The 14,584-nt window shown below is 46.6% G+C and overlaps 1 protein-coding gene across 5 annotated transcripts in view; it reads left to right on the top strand.

The window, feature by feature from the left end:
* The window catches only part of ADAM19 (ADAM metallopeptidase domain 19), a 133,429-nt gene that overhangs the window by 47,726 nt on the left and 71,119 nt on the right, over positions 1–14,584 (top strand). For all 5 annotated transcript variants that reach the window (XR_008625463.2, XM_055112831.2, XM_063604284.1 and 2 more), the window contains exons 6-7: positions 8,097–8,289; positions 9,284–9,349. Coding sequence is in view for 4 of the 5 variants with exons in the window: in XM_055112831.2 (XP_054968806.1) it covers positions 8,097–8,289; positions 9,284–9,349 (259 nt within the window). In the remaining variant the exon portion in view is untranslated. The remainder of the gene's footprint in view (positions 1–8,096; positions 8,290–9,283; positions 9,350–14,584) is intronic.

The following is a 14,584-nucleotide window of genomic DNA, read 5'->3' as shown; positions in this document are numbered from 1 at the left end:
TGGAGAAGGAGCAGCTGCAACAGCAGCAACATTCAAACCCATGTCGTCAAAACACTAGGCGCCTCCCAAAGCTCATAAAGCACTGCTGCAGTGAAAAATCTCCATAGTGATTGTTCTTCTTTCCTGGAAACATGCTCCCATGATTGGAGAAATAGGTAGGATTTCTATCAAGTGAGATCTTCAAGCTGATGATACCAAGAGGAATTCAGCTGAGCTTCTAGGTGGTTGCTAGGCCCCCTCTTCTCTTCAAAGCAGTTCTTTAGGTTACTTTAATTGAAGAAGTCATGTATTATCTTAGTAAAAATAAATTCAAAAAGTACAAAAGAGTGTACAATGAAAGATAACATCTCTTTCTCACCCCAGATTTCCAGATTTTCCCCCTTCCTAGAGACAGCCGTTGTTGCTAGTTTCTTGTATATCCTTTTAGGAATATTCCTTGTGAAAAAAGAACATAGATATGTAATTGATATGGTTTGGCTCTGTGTCCCCACCCAAATCTGATCTCGAATTGCAATCCCCATGTTTTGAGGGAGGGTCCTGGTGGGAGGTGATTGAATCATGGGAGCAGTCTCCCCATGCTGTTCTGGTGATAGTGAGGGAGTTCTTACAAGATCTGATGGTTTAAAAGTGTCAGTTTCTGGCCGGGTGCGGTGGCTTATGCCTGTAATCCCAGCACTTTGGGAGGCTGAGGCAGGCAGATCACAAGATCAGGAGATCAAGACCATCCTGGCTAACACGGTGAAACCCCATCTCTACTAGAAATACAAAAAATTAGTCAGGCGTGGTGGTGGGCGCCTGTAGTCCCAGCTATTCGGGAGGCTGAGGCAGGAGAATGGTGTGAACCCGGGAGGCGGAGCTTGCAGTGAGCTGAAATCGCATCACTGCACTCCAGCCTGGGTGACAGAGCGAGAGTCTGTCTCAAAAAACAAACAAACAAAAAAAAGTGTCAGTTTCCCTTGTGCTCCCTCTCTCCTGCCATCTTGTGAAGAAGGTGCTTGCTTTACCTTTCCCATCCACCATGACTGTAAGTTTCCTGAGGCCTCCCAGCCATGCAGAACTGTGAGTCAATTAAACCTCTTTCCTTTATAAATTACCCAGTCTCAAGTAGTTCTTTATAGCAGTGTGAAAACGGACTAATACAGGAATATAATGTCTGTAATCTTATTTGGGCCCCTGGACCATTTGAGAATTGATTGGAAGCTATGGGTACTTATAAATGACACCAATAGGCCAGGCGCGGTGGCTCACGCCTGTAATTCCAGCACTTTGGGAGGCCGAGGCAGGCGGATCACTTGAGGTCAGGAGTTCGAGACCAACCTGGCCAACATGGCAAAACCCCATTTCCACTAAAAATTTAAAAATTAGCCATGTGTGGTGTTGCATGCCTGTAGTCCCAGCTATTTGGGAGGCTGAGGCAGGAGAACCATTTGAACCCAGGAGGCAGAGGTTGCAGTGAGCTGAGATCCCACCACTGCACTCCAGCTTGGGCGACAGAGCAAGACCCCATCTCAAAAAAAAAAAAAATGACACCAATAAAAAGATGTGGCATCCCATCTCACTGGGGATGTCAAGTTTCATTCTCCCAAGCCTGTCTCAGATTAAGACATTCTCTAAATATCTATACTGGGTTAAGGTGTCTCTGAGCCTGTGTGTTCTGGGAAACTCTGTGTGTGAGTCTGTAGCTCACTGTCTATCAGCAGGAGGTGTATCTGGTTGGTAAGTTGTTTACTTTTTAAAAAATTTTTTTTTGTTAAAAATTATCATTATATAACTATACAGGTTTAGTGTTAAATGTTCAAATCATGCAGGAATGTGTAAGCTTTAAAAAGTGAAAGTTGTTTATCTTGTCCTACGCTTCCAACCAATCCCATTCTCCATCTGTTATTACTGTTGGAGGTATCCTTAATTACTGTTGGAGGTATCCTTTATTGAAATACATAATTGTGTGTGTGTGTGTGTGTGTGTGTGTGTGTGTGTATGAACATATTTAATCCAAATGAGATCACCCTATGCATACAGTTTTGTATTTTTTTTTCCAACTTAAGCATTATGTTTTAGGTATACATAGATCTATCTCATTCTTTTAATGGTTGCATAATATCGTTTGTACTAATGTCTGGCACGTTTCATTATATAGAAAGTCTTTCAGAGGTATACAATAAATCATCCATAGTGGTCTATTTGATGGATCACCCTTATATTACAGCAGCCCTGCCTTCGAAAACATAGGGCTCACTCTCACTGTAATTACACCTTAACCATGGTCCCTGGACTCAGATTCTGTGAGAGAGGGAGAACATGAGATTGAAAATGAATGCAGGAGAATGTGTAGGAAAGTGTGCATGATGGCCTGGAATAAGCTCAAAATTTAAAGTCAAGGGATCCACGTTTAAGATCTAGCTACATACTTCCTGGCTGTGTGGATCTCTGTGTTTTCCTCTCCCCATTAAATTTTTTCCTTGTCTTTGCTGTGGCCAGGCTGGTCCCTCCACAGGCCCTACTCTATCCAAAAGGTGGCTAAGTCCTGGGAGTGGGGTGGGTGGTCAGTGGGGGTGAGGTCAGGGGCATACCCCAGAGTCATGAACCTGAACATTAGGAGAGCTGGGATTAGCCCCAGCTCTCACATTAACTCACTAGGTGAGCTTGGGCAAGTTCTTTTTTGGGTGGGCTTTCCTCTTTTCTGTAAAACAAGAGTAGACCAGAGCATTAAAAGCTTCCTTCTGTGTTGGAAGTCCTGGGATGCAGAGAGGTTGGGCAGAGTCTCAGGGAGGTGGGAGCCTGGGGCAGAAGGAGGTGGCTCATATGCACACAGCCAGCCCTGGAGAAGAAGTGGCAAGTCCTTTCCACCTTTGAATTCCTTGCCTTCCTTCTGCAGAATGGATCGTAAATGCTCCCTCCGTGTCAGGCATTGCACAGATTAAGCCCTCAGAGGACAGTGTTATTAAGTTGTGATGAATTTAGATTCTGGAGCCAGACACTTCCTGATTTAAACCCTGCCAAGCTACTTAAGTTCTCAAGTCTCAGTTTTCTCATCCATAAAATGGGAATAACAATATTGACATCACTGGTGGATTTACAGTAGGTGAGGAGTGCAAGCTCCTTGACAGCAGGGACTTTGCTTTGATCATGCTATTTCCCGAGCTGAGAACAGTTCCTGTCACACACTGGGTTCTCAGTACAGATGTGTAGAATGGCTATCGAATAAAACACTTTGCGCTGTGCTTGATGTGTAATACACAATCAATGACCGTTAGCTGTTCTTTTAAAATGCTGCTTTGGTTATTAGTAAATATTGCCTATTCAGTCCATTATCACAGCAACTCTGTGAGATGGGCAGTGTTATTACATCACTTACCACACAGCTAGGAGACAGCACAGCCAGAGTTTGAATCCAGGTGCTATATGGGGGCACCCTGTCCTTGAGAAAGCACATGACCTACAAGCCTTCTCTTCTCTTTTTTGCAGCCTTTGGAATTCCCTGTAACTCCTTTTGGATGGATATAATTTGCAGAGAAGGGGAGGGGAAAGAAAGGTAGCAGGGTAGTAACTTTTTAGGGCACCTCTGGGTATAGGGATGTAGAATGTGTCCCCTTTGGTTTAGCTCTGAATGGACAAGTCCCCAGGAAGCAGTTGTTGGCCTAGTTCCTTGAAGAATGCATTTGGTGAATCCTTCAGTTATGCAGGGGTTAGACATGAATTGCTTGGTGCCTGCCTGGCCTGGCCTGCCCGGGTTTTCCTATACAATTTCATTTGTATCCATCTCTTAACGATGAGCAATAGGATGGAGAACAGAATGGAGAATGGCATGTGAGGCTGGCCACCCAGCCTCCTGGGCCCCAGCTCATGCCTTCTGGCTGAGTTCTGCCTTTGCCAGGGCTAACATTCAGCAAATTAGATCAACCAAGGCTCCTAGAAGGATAAACAACTGGTGGTGCTTGGAAGAGGGCAGTTAAAGGAATTAGGGTTGAGGGCAGGGACAGCCCCGGGAACCACATTCTCAGACATTCCCCCAGCAACAAAGCTGCAGTCCGCTGACAGTGCTGGGGCTTGTGCCAGCCTCTCCTCCATCCCCAGGCTGTCTGAGAGGATTGCAGTCGTGACATGGGCAAATAACCAGGAACAGCAGTTGGAGGAAGGGAGGGAAGTGGCCACAGAATCCTATTGCTGGAATGACCTTCAGGGTCCTTCTGAGCCTCTGTTTCTCTCAAATTGTAATCTGCCCACTCCCTGAATCAGAATTACTATGGGCCTGGTGAAAAGCAGGTGCCTGCTACAGAGGGTGGTCTGCAGGCCAAAGTTCCTGAGTGTGGCTAGGCAGGGAATTACTCAGGCCTGCAGCTCTGCGTTTTTTAGGTTGGGCCCTGTATTAGTCCATTTGTGTTGCTATAAAGGAATACATAAGGCTGGGTAATTTATAAAGAAAAGAGGTTTATTTTGGCTTACAGTTCTGCGAGCCATACAAGAAGCATGGCACCAGCATCTGCTTCTGGTGAGGGCCTCAGGCTGCTTCCACTCATGGCAGAAGGTGAAGGGGAGCCTGTGTGTGCAGAGATCAAGTGGTGAGAGAGAAAGTGAGAGAGAAAGGGAGGAGGTGCCAGGCTCTTTTTAATAACCAGCTCTTGAGGAAACTCTCATGGGAATTTGCTGAGTAAAAACTCTCTCATTACCACCAGGATGCACCAAGCCATTCATGAGGGATCCACCCCGTGACCCTAACACCTCCTACCAGGCCCACCTCCAACAATGGGACCACATTCTACCATGAGACTTGGTGGGGACAAATAAACCATATCCACAGCAGACCTGGATACCTGTGTTTTCAATACACTGTAGAATATTCTAATAGATATCCCTGAGACCTCTGCTCCTAGAGATCTCTGACACTTAGGCTTGGAACTCACTGATGGAAGCAGAAAGCATAGAGGCTAAGGGGATGGGGTCCAGAGTCTGTGGACCTTAAATCTTTGACTTCAGATTACCTAGTCCCCATGCCTGGAGCCCACACTGCCCTTAACCATGAGAGCTTGTTATTTAATGTCTCTGAGCCACAGTTTCTTCATCTATAAAGTGGGACTCATGAGGGTGCCTCCTTATAATGATGATGTGGGAATGAAATAAGAATAACATTTGTAAACACAGTGCCTGGCATCCAGTTAGCTCAATCAATGGCATCTGAAGTTGAAAAGTAGGCTGCATACCTCCTTCATCTTTTCTCTTAGGAAACTGAGGTGAGGCCAATCACCCCTAAGAGGAGAGCTGCTGGCACCATCACTGGAGCCATCTGTAGACTGGTGGTATCTTTCTAATTCACTCTACAGGGTATTTTTTTTTCTTTTGGAGATGGAGTCTTGCTCTGTCGCCCAGGCTGGAGTGCAGCGGTGCAATCTCAGCTCACTGCAACCTCCGCCTCCCAGGTTCAAGCAATTCTCCTGCCTCAGCCTCCTGAGTAGCTGGGATTACAGGCGCCCGCCAGTACGCCTGGCTAATTTTTGTATTTTTAGTAGAGACAGGATTTTACCATATTGCCCAGGTTGGTCTCCAACTCCTAAGCTCAGGAAATCCACCCGCCTTGGCCTCCCAAAGTGCTGGGATTACAGGCGTGAGCCACAGCGCCCAGCCTCTACAGGACTATCATGATTGAGGCAGTGGAAGGTCAGGGTAAGGTTGTGGGACTTGGAACTAGAATGCTTCCATTCAAATCCCGACTCCTTTAATACCTAGGTGATAGGCTGATCTGTGCAGCAAATCACCATGGCACGTGTTTACCTGTGTAACAAACCTGCCCATCCTGCACATGTACCCTGGAACTTAAAATAAAAGTTGATGAAACAAAAACAAAAAACAAATCCCTACTCTTACTCTTACTGTTTGTGTGACTTTGGGTTAATTAACCTTGCTGAGCCTTTGTTTTCCCATTTGTACGTTGGGGACAATATTTGTAAGGATCCTAGGAAGGTGGTGGGAAGAATAAAATGCTCACTTAGCACAGTGCCAAGTCCATAGCAAAGGCTCTATAATCTGCAGCCACTATGAGGATTCTTATTTATTGTGCACCACACTATGGCTTGGTCTCTATCCTGTTTAGCTCACAGGCTTGTTCAAGTGATGCCAGATCAGTTGCGCCTTGTGACCCTCCATTGGAACTTTCCCTGATTCCTCTATGGAACTTTCCACTCACTGGGTGTAATCTTGGCAACCACAACCTGGTGCACACAGAACCATCAGCTGGTTGGTGGTCAAGCCTTCTGTGTTCCCAAAGTGTGTAGCCGTTAGGGGAAACTGAGGTGATGGGAGAGGCCTTGGTTGGCTGAGATGAAAAGATAACTTGGGAACAGGATGCGTGCAGCAGCTCTCTCCTCTGCCCTTTCCTGGCTGGATTAGGGAGTGGATGCGACCCTTGCTCCTTGCCCCGCTCCCACCCCCAGATGTTCAGGGAGTACCTGAGATGTCCGTCAGAGGGGGTGATTGGGTACTGCTGCGTCGGACTGGGTGAGGCAACCAGGAAGTCATCAGGCTTCCTGGATCTGGAATGAGGTCAGCCAGGGATGGGATCCGGGAAAGGCTGCTGCCCATCAGAGCCTGGCGCTGATTTTCCAAAGAGCATCACAGGCTCTTCCCAAAGGGCAAAATCTGGGCAGGAATCCCAAGTGGCGGTTGTGGTGGAGGCGGAAGCTGAGATAAGCTAAGAGAGAGGTCCTGCCAATTTGCAGTGGCAAAGACTGGGTTGGAGATGCTGTAGGTTCTGAGGTCTCTGCATGGATGAGAGCCTGCCTGAGGTTTTAGAGCATACAAAATGCTGCTAGAGTCCATGGGGCTTACTCCTGGGCTTCCTCCTCCCACTGAGCCTTGATTACATACCTTTACAATCATGTTTATCTCATTGTATCAAGGTTGGCAGATATCTGCTGCCTGGGCCTTCACTGATCATTAGCAATAGCAATTGATAATTAGTCATTGTCCTCTTTCTTGCTAAGGCTAGAAAAGCCCTCAGAAGCCTTGGTGATGTAACAGTTGAAGCAGCTGCCTCCAGTCCAAGGGGTGATGAAACTTTTTGCTCTCTCTGTTATACATTAGAGTGACTTATTCCAATGTTTACACTCAACGCTTCACAAGGGTAGGCACTTGGTGTGTCTTGTTCACTATTCCATCCTCAGCAACTGGCATGATACCTGGCCCGGAGTAGGAGCCCAGTAAATGTTTGTGACTGTCCTCCAGAGGACTGTGAGTTTCTCGAGGACAAGGATTATGTCTAGATTATGTCTAGGACACATGAGTTTATTCTGAGCTCAATGCTAGTATCTATAATCAAGGGAGGAAAAAAAGTAGTCCCTCATGCTTGGTGGTGGATGTCACTTCACCAAATAACTACCGTGCTGATGTGGGGCAGGTGGGACAAGTAGGCGTGTCATCACTGATGCATCTAGCTCTGGTTTCCAAGCACAAAGACCCTTGTCTTTCCACTTAATCATCCAGTAGTCTTGATAAGTTATCATTGCCGTGTTAGGGATGAGGAAACTGACGCTTGGAGAGATTTAAGATGCTTGTTGAAGAGCATGTGACAATTGAATGTTGGAGCTAAATCCAGAACCTCGGTCACCTCACTTGCAGGCCACTGTTCTTTCTCTGGCCACTGTACTGCTTTTTCTGAGTCTCTAAAGTTTTGACCCATGATTTGTCATATGCCATGTTTTGGTTTGGGAGGCTTTTTGGAATCCTGGACCTACCATCCTTCATAAGTTTTAAGTGTCACAGGTACAGCCTTTTTAGAACTTTTTGAGATTTCCCAGTCCAGAGACTCTTAACCTGGAGTCTCACGATGAGCTTTGTGGTGGTGGTTGGGTGGGGTGGGGGTTGGGGTGGAGGTCCAAGTGCCCTGAGCTCATGCACCACTTTTTATGTATAAGTGCATTTCTCTAGAGAGGAAGTGTGAGCTTGCATCAGAGTCTCACGAAGGGGTACATGGCCCCATAATTAGGTTAAGAACCAATGATCAAAACCCACTATGTCATTTTGCATATGGAGAAACTAAGACCTACACAAGGGACTTTTTCAGAACCATAATCTTTGACCAGAGATTCTATTTCTCCTCTCAACAGAGGACTGATTACGGTGAGCAGCAACCTCAGCTACGTCATCGAGCCCCTCCCTGACAGCAAGGGCCAACACCTTATTTACAGATCTGAACATCTCAAGCCGCCCCCGGGAAACTGTGGGTTCGAGCACTCCAAGCCCACCACCAGGGACTGGGCTCTTCAGTTTACACAACAGACCAAGAAGCGACCTCGCAGGGTGAGTTTTGAGGCTCTCAGTGCAGAAATCAACCTGGGGACAGGCTTGTCCCCTCTGAGGTTGCTTACTTTGAATCCAGGAGTATTTCTAAATTGAAGGGTGATGCCTAAGAAAAAGGAAATAGTGTTTTTCTTTTATTCTGTCATTGTTGAGTGTGAAATACCCTCATGATAGAATAACTGCTTTTGGGGGAAAACACTACTACCTTTAAAACACTCAGATGCTGACTTCAGAAAGCTTAAAAAGTGAAAAGAAGGCTGGGCGCCATGGCTCATGCCTATAATCCCAGCACTTTGGGAGGCTAAAGCAGGCAGATTGCTTGAGGCCAGGAGTTTGAGTCCAGCCTGGGCAACATGGCGAAACCCCATCTCTACTAAAAGTACAAAAATTAGCTGGGCATGATGGCTGGGTGCCTGTAGTCCCAACTACTTGGGAGGCTGGGGCACGGGAATCACTTGAACCCGGAAGGCAGAGATAACAGTGAGTCGGGGCGGCGCCACTGCACTCCAGCCTGGGTGACAGAGCGAGACCCTGCCTCAGAAAAATAAATAAAAATTAAAAAGTGGGAAAAAAAAAAGTATGCCTTCCCTATTGGAGTAGACACTACACCATATGCACACAGTCCTCATATTGATTCATACTGAAAATGGCATGGTGTTTCGAGGTTTCGAGGTTCTGTGGGAACGTGGTGGTTAGCACACTCCCTCTCATATGCTGGCCTCTGTCCTGCCTGTGCTCATCAACTCATCTCAGTATTTTCTGAGAATAAAGGACTGAATCCAGGGTCCCAGAGCAGCCTCCAGCAATAACCAAATGGCAGTGGAAGGTGTTATATGAGTGACGGCCACCACAGCCAAGAACATCTCAAGTGCCGAATGACAAAATCATTACGGAGGTAGCTGCTGCTTATCCAGCAGCTCTGTTTCTTAGCAGTTTTTTAAAAATGAGGCCAAGTCCACTATTTCTACAGCGCTGATCTGTTTCTCTTTCTTAGATGAAAAGGGAAGATTTGAACTCCATGAAGTATGTGGAGCTTTACCTCGTGGCTGATTATTTAGAGGTAAGGGGGAGGCAATGGGTCTTGCAGAAAAACTGCTCTCTTGATAGCTTCCATTCCAGGCTCCAGACTGCTTTGGGGAAATGTTGCCCATTCATCTTTCTCCAGTTCATCTATGATTTTGACCTTAAATCTCACCAAAGGCCGGGTGCGGTGGCTCACGCCTGTAATCCCAGCACTTTGGGTGGGCAAGGCGGGTGGATCACCTGAGGTCAGGAGTTTGAGACCAGCCTGGCCAACATGGTGAAACCCCATCTCTACTAAAAATACAAAATTAGCTGGGCATGGTGGCACATGCCTGTAATCCCAGCTACTTGGGAGGCTGTGGCAGTAGAATTTCCTGAACCTGGGAGGCGGAGGTTGCAGTGAGCTGAGATCATGCCACTGCACTCCAGCCTGAGCAACAAGAGCGAAACTCCGTCTCAAAGAAAAAAAATCTGACCAAAGGCTCATTTTGCCATTTTAAACACAGTTGGGGGGAACTCCCCCAACTCCCCCCGCCCCTTCCTCCCCAACCCCCACACACAGCTAAGCCTCTCCTGGCTTGATACATCAATCACATAGAAAATCAAGACAGTTGTCTGATTAACATTTCTTATACTGGGTCTGAAGACCTTTAGATTCTGGTGTTTATTCTGAGGAACCCAGGAATTATCTATGGAAATTCTAAAACTTTTTTTTTTGCAAAGATAATAAATATATTCCCAGTCATCCGACTGAAAACTGTATTCTTGCCCATGTGTGTGGGTCCATTTTTATAATCATGTCGATGCCAAATGATGACCTAAAGCCATGGTCCCCAAAATGTGGTCCCCAGAGCACCAGCGTCAGCAGCACCCTTGTGTAAGATGCAAATTCTTGGGCCCTACCCCTGACCTCCTGAATCCCAGACTGTCAGGGTGGGGTCCAGAAATCCATGTTTTAACAAGACCTCTGGGCGATTGGGTTGCGCAGTCAAGTTTGAGAACCACTGACCTAAAGGCATAGCAGTTCAGCCTTTAATTCCATGTTCCTCAAATCAGACAGGTTCTAAGATTTGAGGAACCCTCACCTGGCTCATCATATATTTCATTTATTCATCAGTGATCTCTTGATTTTCTATTATGTGCCAAGCACCTGGATATATAGATCTCAAGAAGACAGACCCTCCCCGGGCATTGCAGAGTTTGCAGTAACAGCACACAAACCTGTAGGTCCAAAGTGTGATAAGCACTAAGATGGACCATTAGGAGGGATGAAAGTGCAGATAATGGGGGATTCAGCATGGTTTTGGGAATTAGGGAAAGCTTCTCTGACACTGAAGCAGACACCTAAAGAGTGAGTTTAGGCCCCAGAGCCCATATTTGCCTAAATTAGCCAGATGTTACCTCCAATTCTCACTTTGTTTAGTGACTCCATCATATAAGTACTAAGTGCATCTTCTGTGCATTGGATGTCATTATGAGCTGAGCGCTCGCTGTGTTCGAGCAGGGCAGACACTGGCCTTGGTCTCTCCTGAGGATAGAGCCCATCACAACTCCAGTCTATCTGTATCCCATCCACATGGTTTAGCTACCATCTTCCCAAAGAGCTCATTCTAAGGCCGCTGTACCTAGTCACATTTCCAAAGCATGTGTCCTGGCAGCAGGGCCTGGTGGTGGGGAGAGCACTAGGCTGCAGGCCAGAAGGTCTTTGAGTGTTAGTCACTGGATGTTAGTTAGCAGCAGAAGGAGGTGGCCCTTGAAGCTGTCTTAAAAGACAAGGAGGAGTTAACTGGGCAGAGGAGTGGAGGTGAAGGGCATTCCGGGCCGAGGGAACATTGTGCTCTGCTTTGAAAAGCGTTTAGCTTTATTTTAATTGATGTTGATATTGGTTTTTCCAACAGCTGTTTGTGTGTGTGTGTGCGCGTGTGTGTGTGTGTGTTCTATGTTTTCTGTTTCCTCTCCAAAGACTAGTGTGTGTATAGGATGGGGGAGTAGTGTGGGGAGCAAAATCCAAAGCTGGTTTAAAAGCCAGCTGAGGCTCCATAGTCGTGGGAGGAGATAACTGACTCTGGCCTGCCCTGCCCGACTGCCCGTAGTGGGAGGACTGGTGGAAGAAAACTGAGCTCCTCTGACTCTGGGACATTTTTCCATTTAAGTTCTGCATCTGTGATCATCTGATACAATGGTCTTGAGTCATTTTTTTCAGCTACAGAATCCTTTGGTTACATGGAAGTTCCTGGGAACCCCAGTAGTTAAGCATATAGAGCCCAGCTGCTCTGTTTAAAGGTGGGGTGTTTCTCCCCTTTGGCCTTGCATTGTTCTCAGAGGAATCTCTGTGCAGGCTTTAAAACCCACTGGGTGTGAATCTCCAGCAGCTGGAGAAGTGGGAAGCATGGTGGGAGGCAGGGATTAGGCATCTTCTATCTCCTGACCTCCAGAGTCACAGCACACCTCCAGAGAAAAAGTGTCCACTCAAGGTGCCTCCAGGACTCTGGTGTCAGCTAGAGCCATCTTTCTCTTACAAAGGAGAGTGTCTCAGCAACAGCCCTGGGTTCCCAACAGGGCTGTGATTCATGCAGCTGTGGTGGATAAGGGAATGTGCTCATTTCTCAGTCCTGGACACCCCTCCGCTGAAGGCTTTGAATGATTCATTTGAGGGACTGGGGTGGGGGTGTGTAACAGGCCAGGCTGGGTTCACAGGCTCACGAATCATCCCCTCTCCACCTGTCTCCATCCTCTGCAGACAGAAATATATTCTTGACAATTAATTAATTAATCTGAGAGGATGGGAAGGCAGGAAAGGGGAGGGCTGCTTTACCATGATTTATAACCTGCTGCAGAGACAGAGCCTTGGGGCTCTGAATGCAGAGCAGAAAGTGGAGACACAGATAGGGAGAGCAAGACCCTGCTGCTGCCTAGAGAGGGAGTTGTCAGCAGTAAAAATGAGCAGGCAGCTCCTCACTCCCTGGGCCTAGGTGGGAGCTTCTAGGGTGGTTCTCAGTTTATTCATTCCCCAGGTGGAACGGAATCCAGGTGGGGATAAAGAGTAAGGTGGGCTGTTGTAGGAGTAGACAGGATAACTGTAAACACAGGCCTGTAAAGGACTTCCATGATGCTGGCACAGTGCAGAGTGGCTGGGAAAGGATGGTGCTGCATGTGGTACTTACTGTGTCACCCTAGAAAATGTAAGTTTGAGACAGTCCTTTCTTTACATCAGGGGTCTGCAAACTATACCCCATGGTCACATCCAGCCTATCCTGTGTTTTTGCAAACAAAGTTTTACTGGAACACAGCCAGGCCCATTGGTTTCTGTATTATCCAGGCTTCTGTATTATATATACAGGTGTCTGTATTATTCTGAGCCACTACTGCACAGTTGAAGAGTTGTAGCAGAGACTATGGGGCCGCAAAGCCTAATCCGGCCTTTGCAGAAAAGGTTTGCTGACTCCTGCTTCAGAATACTCTGGACAACAGAATTCGCTCCTTAAATTATGATGGTCTCATTGGGCAGTTCTTTGAAGAGAAGATTAATATTTTTTTGAAAGACAATGAAATCTGACCCTGATGTTCTAATAAATATTACTAAATGAATGGAAATGCTGCAACGCTGTCTGTGCCGAGAGACCAATTTAGAAACAGGAGGCCTCTATAATGAGACTCTCCTGGATTAACACCTTGGAAAGGTCTAAGTCACAGTGTCACACTGAATCTAACTCTAGAAAGCAGTGGTGACAGATTCTCTTCTGGTGAGTGGCAGTTTTAAGGAAGCCTAAGAATGTCCACAAGCTGTGGTGAAAGGGAAATGGTGGATTTCTTCCCTGTATCAGGGCTGGTACACACCTCTGGCCAAACAAATACCCCAGGTTGTTTTACTTGGCTGTTCTTGTTCTTTCTTGCTTAGATATTCTCATGGGATGGGGTGGAGGAAGGACGTGAAGGTTTTGAATCGAAATAACATGTATAGTGGGTACCTAAGATAAATTAGAGAGGACCCAGATTCTGTGTAACAATGGCAGTGTACAGGACATGCCCATCATTTTTAAATGTAATTTGCAGTTGTAGCAGGTTTTCTCTTTACACTGTGAAGCTTTCCTTCATCATTGCAGCTCAGAGAGATCTATCTTTTTGAGGCAGGAATGGTAAATAGGAGGTATTCATACTAAAATGTCCTCTTTCTGGTACCCATGGCAGATATTTCTAATGGAACACAGCTTTCTTTCCTGTGCTTGGTTAGAAATGTCTGATTACGGCCGGCGCAGTGGCTCACGCCTGTAATCCCAGCACTTTGGGAGGCCAAGGCAGATGGATCACTTGAGGTCAGGAGTTTGAGACCAGCCTGACCAACATGGTGAAACCCCATCATTACTAAAAATACAAAAATTAGCTGGCCATGGTGGCGAGCACCTGTAATCCCAGCTACTCAGGAGGCTGAGGCAGGAGAATCGCTTGAACCCGGGAGGCGGAGGTTGTGAGCCGAGATCGCGCCACTGCACTCCAGCCTGGGCAACAAGAGCGAGACTCTGTCTCAAAAAAAAAAAAAAAAAGAAAGAAATGTGATTGAATCGATGCAGTCTCATAATTCTTCTCATTCTTCTCACTGTAGAAGGCACTGCCAGTGGATCTGAGTGGTGTGCAAGATGAAGCCTATTTGCCAGTGTCTTATGGTCCTCCTCGTTGGCACTCATGTCATTCACATGACCTCCCACTGTGGTTATTTCTGTGCACGTTTTCCCGGCAGGTTTTCTCAACCATTTCAGTTCTATACTCCTTAAGTACAGGATCTGTCACTCAGCATCTGCCACAGTTATTTCTGGCCCTCTCTGTTTTAATTGAAGCTCCTCTAGGCTAGAACCAAGATCTCACACTTCTTTGTGTCCTACATAGTGCTAAGCACAATGCCTTGCCCATAGCAGGCATTCAGCAGCAATTCGATCATTGTTGATTGACCACATGTAGGGAAGCCTCATGAGATCTGTGTAATGGTGGCTTCATGTTGGGGTGATGACCACGGTGAGGATTGGATCAGTCCTCCTAAGCCCCAGTGGGAGTTTGCCAGAGGCCATGTAATTCGAAGGACAGGAGAATAAGATGTGCTTCAAGGGTTAGAGGAAGGCAATTCTACTCCGTGCATAATTATTGCATGCCTACTGTGTGTGCTGCGCTGAGCTAGTAGCTGTGGATATGAAGATGGATGTTGACAGGTCCTACCCTCCAAAGCTCTTACTGTGGTGGGGAAGACAATTGCATAAAAATGATGGCTCATAGAAGACAGAAG

Source organism: Pan paniscus, chromosome 4 (assembly GCF_029289425.2).
Source record: "Pan paniscus chromosome 4, NHGRI_mPanPan1-v2.0_pri, whole genome shotgun sequence".
In the NCBI taxonomy this organism is placed as follows: Eukaryota; Metazoa; Chordata; class Mammalia; order Primates; family Hominidae; genus Pan; species Pan paniscus.
This window is presented reverse-complemented; position numbering and strand designations above follow the sequence as displayed.